This window comes from Rana temporaria, chromosome 3, assembly GCF_905171775.1.
Source record: "Rana temporaria chromosome 3, aRanTem1.1, whole genome shotgun sequence".
NCBI lineage: Eukaryota > Metazoa > Chordata > Amphibia > Anura > Ranidae > Rana > Rana temporaria.
The window spans coordinates 420760580-420776781 of record NC_053491.1 but is presented as its reverse complement, the minus strand read 5'-3'; the positions used below and the strand labels follow the sequence as shown (position 1 = coordinate 420776781).

Sequence of the window (16202 nt, the reverse complement as noted above, 5' to 3'; positions counted from 1 at the left end):
GTTCTCCAACAGATCCCACAGCTCCCAGACCTGAATATGTGCATCAAGAGAAGTATTTAAAGAAGTGGTCAGGTATTCCATCCGCTTCACATCACTGATCCTAGAATGCAGGTCAAACAAGGAGGGGGTTCACTTTTTTCCATTTCAGGGCTACCATGCACTGTGCAGCAGTCAACACCTGAGTTAGGAGTTTTTTTTTTTAACAATTTTGAAAAAGAGGGAGGTGGGAGACCCAAAAGCAAAGTCTTAGGTTTAAATGGCACCCAAAATCAAAAAAGAGTGAATGGAGCAGGGAGTGGACCATCCGCCAGTAGGGGACAATCAAAGGACAAGACCAATAGGTGTGGTATAGCATTCCCACTTCTCCACCACAGTGCCAATACTGGCGATCGGTAGAGGGGTAATTAGAGTGGAGCAGGTCTGAGGTTTGGTACCAATGAAATAATATCTTATATTGGTTCTCCTTGTACAGAGTACAAACAGAGCTCTTCGAAGCTTGTGACCATATAAGTTGCCACATCTTCAGGAATACAGTTTTCTCTTTTTACTGAATTCAGACATTTCTAAAATTAGAGCTTAGATTAATGAGAAAAAAAAAAAATGAATTTTAAGAACTGTAGTATCAGGCTGCAACATAACAATTGGAAAATGTGAAAAGGGGTCTGAATACTTATACTCATCTAAGCAGCTTTCACAGCTCTAACAAGCGTCAGGAACATACTCTTGCATTTATATCCACACTAGTTATGCTGGGTATACATTCGATTTTTCGAAAAGTTAACCCAGAGGGCTAAAAGGAAGAAAAAAAAAACATGAAGCGCTCAGAAGGGGCGGCTGTATTAACAATCCAATGTTAGTACAGCAGATCCCCCCTGCTGAGCTATTGTGTTCAGACAGGAGGATGCCTAAGGGTCTCCAGAAATCCAAACACCCATAAGTTTCTCATCTGTCAAATGGTTGGAAGTAGAGTCATAAAAAAAAAAAAAAAAAAGAAGAATTAGGCTTCCACAGGGCATAAAAATATATGGATTTTATTTAAAAAGTACCAACATCTTAACGATGTGTACATCAAAATCAATGTGATCAACTCTGCACATTGCGCTTATTTGTATTACTTTGTCATCACATTGATTTTATTGTACAGTTATGATTTTAGTACTTTTTAAATAAAACCCATATATTTTTATGTTATGTGGAAGCCCAATTCTTTGTTTAGGACCCTACTTCCAACCATTTGACGGATGAGACTTGTGGGTGTCATTTGGATTTCTGGAGACCACGGTTTGAGATCCTGTTTTCATGCCATGTTTGTCTGACTCACCACCGCTGGCGTGTGTCCACATCTTACGGTAAAGTACCTACTCCACTCCTTGGGTAGTGGATGCACAGCCCCGGGTGTTTCTTCTACAGTTTCCCCATCATCATCCTTATTTGTATAAACTATCTGCCACTCCCTCACACTTGCATAGTGTGTTGGGAATTCATTCCAACATGGATGTTTGTGGACTTGCTCTTTCTCATTACATACCGCTTTGGATCACTTAGTTCATTGTGACCATCAATGTATTTATTGTGTTGACGTACAATTTATATGCACTTAATAGAGTATATTTATGCCATCACTTGCATTTATTTAACAGTTGTTTTCACTTATTGTGTTTGTACATTGTTTACATGTACAATTTTCTTAGCGCGGCACACACACAAAATTATATATATATATATATATATATATATATATATATATATATATATATATATATATATATATATAATAAAAATATACCCATTAGTGATCACTGTTAACATGCCCACATACCTTGAATGCAGGAGGCAACTAAAACACAGAAGGGGCGGAAGCTGCGGGATATGGAGAACCAGGCCCCGCGAGCAGAAGGGGGGCGGAGCGCGCAGGTGACTTCACGCTCCTATTTGAAAGGAGAGCCAGGACCAGGTGTCCGGCCGAACACTGGGAAATGCGATCAGCAGGGGGTGGGGTGCGCACATGACCTCACACCCCTACACGCAAGGAGAGACTGGACCCGGGAACTGCGAGCAGCAGGGGGCGGGGCGCACGTGACGTCACGCCCCTAGTAGCAGCCCATGAGTGGGAGTCTTCCCTGTGGTGAGGAGCAGGGGGCGGCACACTCACGCATGCAGCGTCAGAGGTTGCTAGGGTAACCCGTGGTCCCAGCAAATCGACGCTTGCTAATGCATGACACCACCGCCCGATCCCCACCCACCCCGTTTGTAAAAAAGAAAGTGATATCAGCGTATAACACGCACCCACGATTTGCTCCTGATTTTAAGGGGAAAAAAAGTGTGTGTTATACGTGTATATACACACACACACACACACACACACACTTTGGCAAACAAATAACAAGTTTATACATTTGGAACTTTTTTCAAGTAAACGGATTGCAGCATTGAAGCTTTTGTCCTTATCTGAAATTGGTGGATATATTAAAGTCCACACTGACATTGCTTTAACCACAGAAAAGTGTTTAAGAGGAAAGTAACCCACCTGTTTTGGATATATACACACACACACACACACACACACACACACACACACACACACACATATATATATATATATATATATATATATATAACATTACATTACATATTACATATATATATATATATATATATATTACATACACACATATACACACGTTGTAGTGTTAGCGCAGTAATTTTTACACTCTACTCTGTACTATGCTGGTTGCATTGGAAAATGATCCCAATAGTAAAACGTATACAATAAATACAGTTGATGCTTGTCGTCTTTGAACTGTGCAAGTAATATATACATCATGGCAGGAGTCAAAAGAGCGTTAACACCAAAGTAAGATTTCCTGAGAACAGAGGGATAGCATATGCTTCTTACATCTGGATGAAATTACTTTCAATTTTTTTCAGAGACAAATGATATATTGGGCTTCTATTTAATTGAACTTAGGAGGGTGTAAGTGTCTCGTGCCTTACCAGTTTGACTCTATGTCCTGCTGTGGATGTCACTTGCCATGTGCACTCCTTCTTACTTGGATAGGAGTCTGGCCAGTTAGGGCTGGAGATGTTTTGATTACTGGCCAATACTTTGTGGTTACAACCAGCTAAAATGAAGAAAACAAAGTTAGTCCTGATAAGCAAGAAAAGAAAGACCCTGGAAGGCAGTTAAAGCCCCTTAAACCCAAGAACAAAATATGTTGTTGCTTACCAGACGACATTCGATGCGGTGGATGTATCAGTTTTCATTTTTAGCCTTTTTTTTACCAGCAAAAATCATGAGGATGACACTGCCTGCCCTTAAGTGACAACATTCTAATGGAGGGAACCATGTTTGTCACACTACAACAGGACTTTTAAACATGTTTTCCTCTCTTCATCGCCATTACAAAAGGAGGATTGGATAATCAGTAGTTTAGGCTTCATCCACACATATGCAGTTTGCTTTTGAGCATTTCTGCATTGCCTTTTGTTTTTTTTTTACCATGATTTGCATTTTTTAAATGGAGTTTTTGGGGGGGCAAATTTGTTGAGCAGATTAAAAAATGCAAAAACACAAATCCTGGCAGAATTGTGGCAAAAACGCTCTACACGCTGTTCTACAGCTTTACCGTGGAAGTCTACTGAACCAAAAAATTAAAAAAAAAAAAAGCACAATTTTGCATTTAAAAAAAGTCCCAGCAAAAAAAATTGTTATTAAAAGTGAAACTCCATCCAAAGCTGTTCAGGTTTTTATTGCCATCTCTCAAAATACTCATCCCTTTTACCGCTGGCCAGATGGGAGGAAAATCTCAGGTCTCTTCCTGTTGGGCAGAAGGAAAATTTCCTCCAGCAATGACACAGAAACCTAATCATTCCCGTCCTGTTAAAAACTGAAAAAAAAATCTTGGATGGAGCTCCAGATTAAAAAAGAAGGAATACATCAGCCTTTTGTCATGTTTAGTGGCATTAGTCATGGCAGTGAAATAATACACTTTGAACACAGTAATTAAGTGCCTTGTGAGACTTGTAGTCCTGCAATAGCTGGAGGGCAGCCGGTTGGACACCCATGATAGGGAAATGACCCAATGATGAAGGGTGTGTAAAAATGCATGTATAGAAATATTGCAACCCATCAAATATGAAATAATACATATATCTGTTGCTGAATGTAGTGTGAATGAGACCCAATAAAAAAGATCTTGCATGGTCTTAAGAATAAATTTTTTTTTGGCTTGATGGCACAAAACTGTTTACTCTTTACGCTGAAATGTGGGTAATCACTGAATGTTAGGAGGCAGATGTCCTACTGACATTAGAGACCCCAAAAATATCAGCGGATGTTCCACAATATGGATGATGCCCTACCGAAGGATCAGTTATTGGGTGACCGGCATCTATTCTTTCTTGCCGTGTTTAAATTTAAAAGTGGAACTAAACCCACCTTTACAGACAAAAGTTGCCATCTTAATCTCTGTTTGAACTGCAGTTGCTATGCAGCTGCACATATGATCAGTTATGACAGCATTAATTTGATGGCTTAACAATCTGAATGAGAGGACAAGTAATTGTGACAGTTATTCACAGGCATGCCTGTGTGTAACCGTATTGGGAAACAGGTAAACTGATAGGCTTAGTTCCGTTTGGCAACCAAAATCCCTTTATGGCACAACTTACATCCACTTATGACAATGTTCTGCTCATCTGCAAAAGGCTGGCACTGCAGAAAACCAATGAGGTCTTAAATGCCAACAGGAGTGCACAGAGTGGACAACATACATAACGTAAACACACATGTGAGGCTAGATTACCCTCTTTGCAGTCATGCTTGTTCTCATGCAGGGTGAAACCGCTCCGGCAGTGACAGGTATAGCTGCCCTGAGTGTTGGTGCACTCGTGTTGACAACCCCCATTATCCCGAGAACACTCATCTTTATCTGTAACACAGGGGACAAGGTAGTGATCACCGTGGAGAATAGAGAAGATAGGAAAAAAAGGAGTGAGGAGGAGACACAATCGTTGTACCCACCACCCTTATACCAGCAGTGCAATTACCTGAGAAAGACAAAGGGAGCACCAAGCAGCTTGAGGAACTGGGGGGTTCAGTGATGGGAGGTATTCAGTCAGCATCTGTCAGCCACAATCACTCTGACTTCCCCTTACCATTATGTAGTGAACCTCTCAGAGTGAAGTGCCATCAGCCTACACAGCCCAATTTCCAGTGCTTCATCCTCAAATTGCCCAGCAGTGAAGTTTTTCTCAGCAGCTCAGCCCATATTACTTCCCCCTCGTCAGTGACTTGGCAGCCTTCTAATCTCTCATATAAAGAAATTCTGGGATGGGGAGCCAAGCTGATAAATAAACAGCTGAAAGGACTTCAGGGCTTCTTTAATACATTTTGATGATGAACTGTTCTACTGAGCATGCAGCTATAGAGGTCAGTGAAGGCGTGATTTAAAGCTACTTTACTATCCTTTGCAAAGGATATGTATATAGCCTGGCCATATGTTCACTTTAAGCCTGCCTGAAAAGCTCTGAATCTTATTTAAAATGGTGGTCTCATTCGGCATCCGAGTTTCCAGCTCCAACTATTTTCATGGTCAATAGCAGGAAGACCACCTCTCCCTGATGGGCATTTCAACTAAATTAGTATTGGGGGATGACAGCAGAGCTAGGAACTTCAGCTGGGCAATCTTGTTGCTGGATCCAAAGAAAAGATATACAAAATAAATGTTCACCAGCCTTTATCCATATCTGAAATACCAGTTTTTGGCTGAATAAATCCTTTAATGAGAGCCAGGTGTTGGCTCCAGGTCCCTCATCGCTCAATACTTTACTATTCGGTGTGCAACTGACCTGCAAGTTTGATCCTGGTCTGTAGCCAACAAAGTAATGCAGAAGCAATAGGTATCAGAACTCTGAAGCATGCACACAAAAAAAATATATATATCATGGCGACATCTATAGCTTTATCATGACAAAACATGTTTAAAGTAGAACTAAAAGCTAATTTTAAATATTTTTTTTAAGAAGAAGATTTGAATAGTGTGGCGAGGGACCGTCTTCATTGCTATAAGTACCCATTAAGGAGATTCACCCCTCTTTTCATCCTGTTACCATTATCACTGAGAATAAAAGACGATCCCAATGTTGGGAAGCGCATCCATGTTGGGTTGTCATCAGGTGGTGGATAGAAGGGAAATCTTATAATTGGGCACTAGTTCTGGTGTTGCTGGTGAAAAACATGGATCCCCTCATTTTAGAGAAATTGCCATTTATTTTCTGTTTTGTCTATGGGACAGGACGTAAAGGGGAATCTCCCTAATGGGGTACAGCCTCCCCTACTCTATCCAAAAAGAAAGCAAAAGTTTTGCCTTTAGTTCTACATTAAGGAAGATTCTATTTCGCCATGAAAAGGGAATAATCCTAACTCATTGGTTTGAGTAAAAAAATAAATAGATAAATAAATAAATAATAATAAAAAAAATAGTTAAAAAAATAAATAAAAATCTTGGGTGGAAAAAACATTTTTTTTTTGGGCGCACAGGCAACAGTATGAAGACATCTCAAATTTAAGTAAATGAGATACCTTCTAGTATATGGTCCCTTGAAAGCTTTCAAAATAATACAAATTCCCCAGATACTATAGGCACCAAGGATAGAATACATCTGGTTAAAAAACAATAAAAATAGATATTTATTTACTAAAATAATAAAAATGATCAAGGTAACAGTTGTTTGCCAAGGCAAATCCCCCACCAATCCCAAATGTCAGAGCAGCGGGGGTGTTTTCCCAGTTCCGCTGGGAAGAAATGCACTGTACGACATGGATGCTGGACGGATAAAAGAGGGGAGACAGAATGAGGAGTTGGACTGGGTTAAGAGGAAGGAGAATGAGTTATATGGAGTTGATGGGGGTTAAAGTTAGGACGGGGGCTTTCATTAAGGGGAGCGAGTCTTTTTCGATGTCCTCGTTCTCATTCGGGGACGGTTCCGAGGTAAAGCCTTTTTCGGCTGTTGAGGCTGCTGGTTCATTTTTTGCAGCTGTAATAACTTCTGTTTGTTCTTCATCTCTGTAATGAGAGAAGGTGGAAGAGAGGGGAGAGTAGAGGGAAGGGCAGAACACAAAGGAAAGAGGGAGTAGAGGAATGAAGAGGAGAGAAGTGACGGAGATAGATGGTTGCATGAAGGAGGAGAAGGAATTGTGAAGTAAACCAGCAGTATAATGGAGAATTGAGAAAAAGAGGAGGCAAGAGAAAAAAGAAGATGCAGAGAGAGAGAGAGAGAGAGAGAGAGAGAGAGAGAGAGAGAGAGAGAGAGAGAGAGAGAGAGGGATGGGAGACAGACAAAGAAAGGAGTGAGCCGGGGACAGGGGAGGGAAGTGTAACAGTTTCCTCGTTCTGATCCATGATGCAGAGCTGGGAGCCAGAAGCTGAGGCATAATCGTGCAAAGAAAAGGACATCATGCAGCGTAAATGCCAAGCCCTGCATGCAACCATTCAAGGGATTGGGCCGGGTTGATCCACAAACTAAAATTTACCAAATATATTTTATTACTTTGAAAAGTTTAAAATCACTGTACTGCTACACAGTCTAGGCTGTATTAAAACTGACCCGATCAAGTCCCTTGTGGTTCCTAAATGACCATCACCTCAAAAGCTTCTGATTATTTCATTCATCTCATTAAATATTATAGTTCATATATTAAAATTATTTGAAAGAAGAGTGTTCCAATTGCCCTCTGCAACCAATCCACTTGCCAGTGGCATTTTCCAGTCTTGGTGAAAAAAAAAAAAAAATTATGAAAGAACAGAACAGGACTGGTTGCAACGAACAAGAACAATTTTCTTACATGACAAGAGCTATCAGTATTTTCAGTGCGAGTCTTGAACGCACTACAGACAAGCAAACTGACACACAGTCACAGTGACTTCTGGAATGCAAGTATAAAATCTCAGATGAAAGTACAGTAAAGTGACCTCAATGAATTTGCTTGTCTCTAGAGCAAGGTGCAGACAACATGTACATGTTAAATTTTCTTTATAACACCATGCTTGTATGGATACCTATGTCCTGCAGATCAGATTTCCTCAATAATAAACCTCCAACAGTACATGAGGTCTTGAAAATCAGACAAGCTAAACAGAAACCCTTAAAATTGAATGCTACCTTTAAAAAAAAAAAAAAAAAAAAAAAAACGAAATTTTCCATTACTAAAGCCACCCACCACTAACAAAAATTACCCACAGGGCAATTTTCCTTAAAGACATTTAGTTACATGTGTACATCTGTCAGGAAGTCTGTCCATGTGCTGTAATCCTGTAAACAGCCACCATCATGTGAGGCCAGTCTGGTCATTGGTAAATGCCCACTTAAGCTACACAGGCACTTTATGTCATTGCCTTCTGCAGCTGATGGCAGCCAGAGGAAATGGAAACCATTAGGTAGTCTCATCTCACAGCAGGGATCCGATGCGTTATGGGTCACGATTTCAGACCTGAAAATGGACCAAGAGATGAATTGGACCTGCTGCGGAGATATGTGAACCGGCTCCATAGAGAGCCGGTCACAATCTCCTACAATTGCGAATTGCAATTCGCAATGGTGTGAACCCAGCCTAAAAAGGGACTGCAGGCCAACAGGCCTCAAAAGGGGCATTAAGGAATTGGTATTCGGACATAAATTCTGTTGGGCAATCACTACTGTTCCTCTAAGATATAGTCAGCTTTGCCGAGTCTATACAAACAGATTTGGCTGATACGAGTGTGCATGTTTCTGCTTTATCTATTCTAAATCACTAGCCAATAGCCAAGGGAAGACATGAGACGACATTTGCATGATCTGGCTGTTTTTAGGTGGCTCAAGTGTACATTATTTTTAAGGTGGAAGACAGGCAGCCACTAGCTACCCTACAGATATAAAAACTTGCTTTGGTTACCAATGCTTCTTGCTTTCGCCGACGTTTCAAGTTTATGGTAGCACTTGGTATTGCTCTGAGGCCAGTCAGATCTGCTTCCATATTTGAAAACTGTATGGTCGGCCTACAACACTAGTTGCCATACACAGATATAAAAATAAATCAGATTTTGTTGTTAGCCATTGAAGGTTAAGGTGAGTGTTGTCCAATGAGAAGTCTGCAAAGGAAGTCTAGCGTTCACAGCAAAATATCACTCCCATTAGGTTATTGTTCTAAGTTCCTTCAGTTCTATTAATGCTGTTAGTAGTTCATTTATGGGAGCTAGGGTTTTAGGGTCATGGGTCCTCAATCATGCCTACCTATAGGAAATTATCCCAAATAGAACTTCTCTAGGAAAACCTGCACTGTTAAAACCATGGCAGCATTGTTGGGAAATCTGATCTTGATGTTTCCACCACTGAACCAAATAAGACATAGGTGCAAATTTAACAGCTTGTCACCCTGATGCAGTAGCAAGGGCAGTAGAGAGGTAATGAAATCACAGAGCAATGCAGATTATGACCAGGATGGTATGGTCGTCATGCTAAAAGTCATTCAAGTTTTCCTTGGTGCACCTTCTAAACCTCTCCCCCCCCATTCACCCCCACCCACAATATTCAGGCACATAAGACAGAAGAGGAGCATGCAGGGAAGAGGCTCACCTGAGTAGTATGTGGCCCGGAAACCTTTTTTGGACACGGTGTTGTCTGATTTAAACTCTATACGCATGTTGTTGTACTGAGAAGTGATCACTGGGGGGAGCTCTGCTCCGCAAAATGTTCCAAGCAGTTTAGCATCGGCTGTCAAACCGCTGCGAATCTCCACGTAATCATATTTGCAAACCTGGGCAGTGGTGAGAGAGATAAGGCCAAATATGGAATACGAAATATGTGACAGTAATGGAAGAGAGGAAAAGTTTCATAAAAATAAAGAGATTAACCCCTTACTCAACTCCCTTGTTTTATTTTGGGCAGCTGCTCCTAATTGCTGAGTATTGTCAATGACTTGGCATCTCCTCTGTGCCTCGTTGTACACAGTGGAGATGCTAGAAATTGTTGATTCCTCAGCTGCCCACAGATTTTAGATTAGTGTCTGGATGTACATAAGCATCTGACTTCCAAAGACTCATTCCTTTCCAAACACATACATAGGGAAGCACCCAAGTCTATGAATTGAGCAGGCGCTCCCGACACCAGCTTATCAAGGCGTAACTACCATTGTCGGACAGGAAAATCCTTCACAGTTGATCATCCAACCCCCCCCCCCCCCCAAAAAAAAAAAGCTCTGGAAAAGTTTGCCTAGCGTCATTTTAGTAGAGTGCAAGGGAACAGTGCAGCATCAGTCTAAAAGGTGGGCATACACCAGCAGATACTTTAAATCCCTCCCTTCAGGAGCGGGGCACATGGGGTTATACCCCAGGCAAGGATTGGAAGACTCGGTGCACAAGGCAGACGGGGTAGCTCCCTGCCATTGTGCTTACAGCAGTGCATGAGACACCAGGCTTTGGGAATGGGGGGCGGGGGGATGTGAGACACTACAGGGGTCATAGGATTTCTAATGGTAGCCCTGGTGAAAAACATACCACTTAAATAAGGCATGCCAACTTTTAAACACGTAGACTTCTATCAGAGCAATGCAGCCATAACATCTAAGCATTGGTAAGCTGCAATATAATAAAATGATAATGGGTTCAATACTGCGTTAAATAGTAAATGAGTCCAGTTGATATCAACACAGCATCCCTTAATGTATAGGAAAAGTGGATAAGTAGAGTGGGATTTTAGAGGTGTTGAGACCTTCTATCGGATGACAATATTGTTAAAATTATCACATTTATTGAAAAATCATCTAAAAAAAAAAAAAGGAGTTAGTTTTTTTTTGCATAACCCTACTATGTTAAAAGAAAGGAGGATGCTTTACCATCATGGGGTTGGTATCAATATGGTCTGCTGAAATCTGTTTTGAGGGGGTTACCCCCAAACTCTTTGATGATTTTTCAATAAATTTGATAGTATTAAACAATATCGTTGTACCCGGAAGACACGGCGAAGCAAGATGTCATCTCCCTCAGCATGGACCAGGTATGTTACTGAAGCCTCCTTCTAAGGTAAGTATTTCATAATGAGCTACTATCTCATTATGCCTTTTGCTTTACAGGGTTAAAAAAATAAAGTTCAGCAGGTTTACTACTGCTTTAATGCGAGAGTTTTATGTAATATACATACATACACACACTATAAAGGTCTCAACAGATGGTGTAACATATGAGAAAAATTAGCACATATCTGGGCTTATTTTATTTCAGAGGCACTGTAGAAAGTGAATTCCAAAGGGAAAAATTAAGATTTGTACACAGTAAAGAAATATTTTGAAGTATGGAGAAAACATGGGCACTATAGACTAGGACTCACATCATTGCCTTCAGTCTCAAACTTGTCAAACTTCAAAGAAATGCGGAACTGAGTCGGTGCCACCAGCTGCCAAATACAATTCTTATTGGGTGGGTACTCCTTCGGCCACCCCGGGCTAGTAAGGGATCCATTCAGTTTGGTCAGGAAACCACCGCAGGCAGCTGAAACGGTATACAGAACTGAAAAAGGTATAGTGGCACCAGAAACACTTTGCAAAAGCAATGAACTAGATCAGGGGTCTCCAAACTTTCCAAGTAAAGTGCCAGTTTACTGTCCTTCAGCCTTTAGGGGGGCTGGGCTGTGGCCAGTGGGAGTAGAAAATTCCCTCGGCATCAGTGCCCAGTCATTGGTTTTATTGGGAGGAATAGTACCCCATTGTTGGTATTAATTGGAAGAATAAAGCCCCATTGATGGGGTCAGCAGGGGGAATGGTGCTCCATCATTGGTAAGGGCACGCAAAGGTACACATACAGCCAGCCCCCAGGCCGCAGTTTGGAGACCACTGATAAAAACGAAGGCTCATGTAAATGGGAATAAAACTCAGAAGTTAAACAAAGCATGTTTCCAGGCGATTCTGAGTTGATATTTCTGGCTTAAGTGGTTGCAGAAGATTAGCAGCACAAGGGATAAAAAAAAATATTAAAAAAATAATTGTTTACACAGTGCTTTAGCCATCATTTAGTAAAGGTTTACATCTACTGTAGAAAATATATACCTCACATATATAACTCACCTTCACAAGACTTCTTGTCTGGCGCCAGCTCGTACCCCGGCTCACATGCACACTTGTAACTGCCCAGTGTGTTCACACAGCGCTGTTCACAGCCACCTTTATGAGGACGGGAACACTCATCCACCTCTGCAGAAAAAAATCATAATGTGTTTTAAGAGAAGGGCAGGCTTGAGACTTAATCCAAGATTCAGTCAAGTTTTAAATTTTGCTGGCCAATGCAAAGATTTGCCCCCACTCCCTACCCCAGAGACACAACAGGATGTAAGGAAATCCTCTGCAAAGTAAAAAAGGTAAACCGCACCTTCAAACAACCACCATTGAAACAGGTACCTCCGATAAGAAACTTGCCTTCACTTTCTCTTTCCGAAGGCAACTCTCCCAAACCCAGCTAATGTTCTAAACCTTCATTTGTGACACGAAATGAATGATAATCAGGAAATGTTTTCATCCTGTTGGTAAATATTTTTGCACGGTACACTAATTAAACAATCAGAACTGGACACAATTGTTGGGGCTGGTGTTGGTGGATTACATTAGCTTCAGGGGTAGACCATTATCCTCCTCATCCCAGATAAGGCTTTTCTTCAAAGTGATAATCCAAGATAATGTAAGTGCGGATAATAGCATGAGAGGAGCATTGTGCTATGACAGACAGATGAGTTTTTAAACAAATGTTTTCTATTTGTTGCCATGTGTGAACAAGTTTTGCTTTACAAATAACCATTTACTGCATGATAAAGGGTTTCCGGAGCACTATGGGTTAGATTAATAGGTTATAGACGTGACAGCCTGCCTGGTTTGCCCAATTGGAACTATAGACTGAGCTTTCTAAAGAGATGAGTCAGAAGTTTCTCTGTACAGCGAGTGAAAATTAGGCTGCTAGCTTAAAAAATGCATATCGCTAGGTTTCAAACTAACAGGAAAAAAAACAAAAGTCAAAAAAACACAAAAGAAACACGCAAACAGGACCTTTGTACTCACCGCAAAAAAGTTTCTTGGTGCTCATTAAAAGGGACACAAAATCAGATATAAATCAGAGACTATTGTTTCACACTAGTGGCGCTACATTAATTAATACACATATGTAAAAGTGCAATGTGAGTAATATGGGTAGTGATTTTACCCTTTTGGTATGAAGTGTAAAGTGCACCTTTGCTTAATGGTGAAAAACCATAAATACAATAAAAAGATCAAATAAATGCAATGGTGCACGTTAAGTCTTAGGCTATGCGTATGGATTATTACTCCCCAATCCAAACGTATACATAAAATAAAATAAATGACAGAAGGAAATTAAAAATAAATATAAAAATGAAGTGAAAAAGTGCTTTGTGAACTTCTAGTTCCTTATTTCACACAGTGACCACCTCAAATTGTGATTGGAGCACAGTATGAGGTGGTCACTGTGTGAAATAAGGAACTAGAAGTTCACAAAGCACTTTTTCACTTCATTTTTATATTTTTAATTTCCTTCTGTCATTTATTTTTTGTATACGTTTGGATTGGGGAGTAATAATCCATACGCAGCGCCTAAGGCGTTAAATACAATAAAAAGATCACGTTAAGTGCACCATTGCAATTATTTGATCTTTTTATTGTATTTATGGTTTTTCACCATTAAGCACAGGTGCACTTTACACTTCATACCAAAAGGGTAATATCACTACCCATATTACTCACATTGCACTTTTACATATATGTATTAATGTAGCGCCATTTTCTACCTTCAACCTCACTCAAGCGTGTGGGATGTTATGGTCAAGAGGGTGGAAAGCTGATAAGGAGGCAAGGTGGCAGAGAAGCAAGGAAGGGGGTGGACACTGGTGCTGACCGCCAACATCAATTGCGGTCTCTATGCATGCCAGTGGCCACTGCAGTGATTGAGAATTGAATTAGGGCTCATTCACACCATGTTCCTACTATCTGCCATCAAAAACTTCTCTTGAACATATTACCTGTTGTCATACACTCCTGCATACATTACTCACATTCATACCCACCCCTCTAATTTCATACACTGTGCAAACTTTTCCTGCACACACTGCCATTCACACGCACCGCACTTCTTTCCTGCGCAAATTGTCATATGCACAGCATTCGCTGCCACTTCACACTTAAATGAATGCCTATCTGCAAAAAGGGGTTGCATGGTTGTGTTCCTGCACGTATTCTGGGGGAGAAAAAAAAAATCACTAGATCTTTCCTGCAGCCATAACTTCCTTCTACCTGTTTTAGAAATACTTGCAAGTTGCTCAGTTAAAAATATATAAAAAAAAAAAAAAGGAAAATGTCTGAATTAAACCATCATTCACATTCATATTGTGTGAACACCCTAAAATAGTAAAAGAGCCCCAATGTGTCCGTATTGCAGACAGTCTGATTCGGTCTCTAAAAGCCGCTATATAGAATCAGATTGGTTGCATCATACAAGATGCATTCGCTTCCGCCTCTTGTACAAGTACAGCCAATACTGATAACAAAAGGCCCGGTCTATCTTCTACTTCTCTTAGGGAACTTTTTCCAGAACATAATACCAGGGCCTATCTTGGAATTTTTACAAGCACACATTTACTGGGCAGTGAACTATGGAAAAAATCTATCAGTCCAACAGCTGCCACAGGAATACATAATGTTAATGATGAAAGCAGACAGAGTACACCAGGGCATTTAGTCACTCTGCCTTCCTTATAAAAATGAACTCTAAGGCATCATGACTGAGTTCCCACCCTGTGATGAGAACTTCTCCTGGTTCACCATGATGACATCACCCCAGACTCTGTCATTGGGTTACCTCATGGGCTGAGCCACAATGGTGGCCAGAGTTTCTGGCATAAACCACAAGAATTTGAAGTCACCTGGGGTCTATTCAAGCAGAATTCCAGGCATATAGACACATCTTTAATATAACCATAAATCGCTACAAATTGTTCCACAGCTTGTGGAAGAGCTACACTACTGTGTACTACTATTACCTGTACTGTAAATGTACTTTTAGTAAAAAGTCACAGCTAAATACTTAGGACTTATTCACACCATGTGATACTGCAATATAGATGTACAATTGCAATGTAAGGCCCCCCCAAACTCAGACCTATAGAGCACTGAAACACACAGACATATGCCGTGTATGCAACTCCCAATTTTGACCTTCCAATGCTTTTTTGTCCCCATCAGGAGCACACCCTGTGCACAGCATTAGGGCTGTACACCACTGACACATGCACAGTAGGGGTTAATATGCCAGAGGCTCCTGTCATTCTGATGTCTGGTGCTGTGCCTGGCTATAAAAAGTGCAGTAGGGGCTCAGGGACACAGTGCTTGACCCCAATTTGTACGAGTCTGCTGGGCACAGTGTCAGATTTTAAAAGGACAGGAGCCAGTCCGAGCTAGTGGCTCCTGCTGTACATGTGCCAGCCGGCAGAGCATTGAGAGGCAGTGGCGCCTACTGTGCATGCACTAACTACCCTTATTGTGCATGTGTCCCACATGCAAGGCCCCAGCAGGTGGGAGCACACACGTTGAAGTGTCACAAGCTATTCTGTCATTTACCTACATGTGTTTTTAATGATGGTAAAAAGAAAACTGCTAGTTCCTTTAAAACTATGAATGTTCTTATGGCAGACTTCTCAGTGATAAAATGATCACCACCAGTGTGTCCCAATCTGTCTGCTGTGAAACATAATCACAGCACAGGAGACGCATCTCTTGCTGCCTGCATATCTACCATCACTGCCTCTCCTTGGTCCAATTTCAATGGTCTTCAGCTAGCTTAGCTATGCCACAGAGTGACCGGAGGCCTCCTTTCCTGCACACCACCCAACCATTAGGCTATCACACTTGAAATCCATGCATAGCCTACAGCATTCATCCCATGAGTGCCCCACAGGCCTCTTATTTAGCCCCCTTGGAAGGGACTGTGCTCTCTACCCAGGTCATGTTTCTTTTTGGACTGTTGACTAGGGTAACCATGACATGAATATAAAGTTCAGCTTTTGAAGTAATGTGTTTGACATTTCTAAACTAACCAGATGATGGGGATACAGAGACACTACATAATGTTTCCTCCAGTCACCAAAATAACACTGTATTACCTGAGTCCAGTTCCTGA

General features: G+C 41.0%; 1 protein-coding gene across 2 annotated transcripts in view; it reads right to left on the bottom strand.

The window, feature by feature from the left end:
- The window catches only part of BMP1 (bone morphogenetic protein 1), a 142303-nt gene that overhangs the window by 18650 nt on the left and 107451 nt on the right, over positions 1-16202 (bottom strand). Inside the window, exons 13-17 of one of the 2 annotated variants that reach the window (XM_040346152.1) lie at positions 12095-12220; positions 11362-11522; positions 9613-9793; positions 4806-4931; positions 2995-3122 (exon numbers count right to left, since the gene is read on the bottom strand). In XM_040346152.1, coding sequence (XP_040202086.1) covers positions 2995-3122; positions 4806-4931; positions 9613-9793; positions 11362-11522; positions 12095-12220 — 722 coding nt within the window. The remainder of the gene's footprint in view (positions 1-2994; positions 3123-4805; positions 4932-9612; positions 9794-11361; positions 11523-12094; positions 12221-16202) is intronic. The other variant, XM_040346153.1, reaches the window with a different exon arrangement.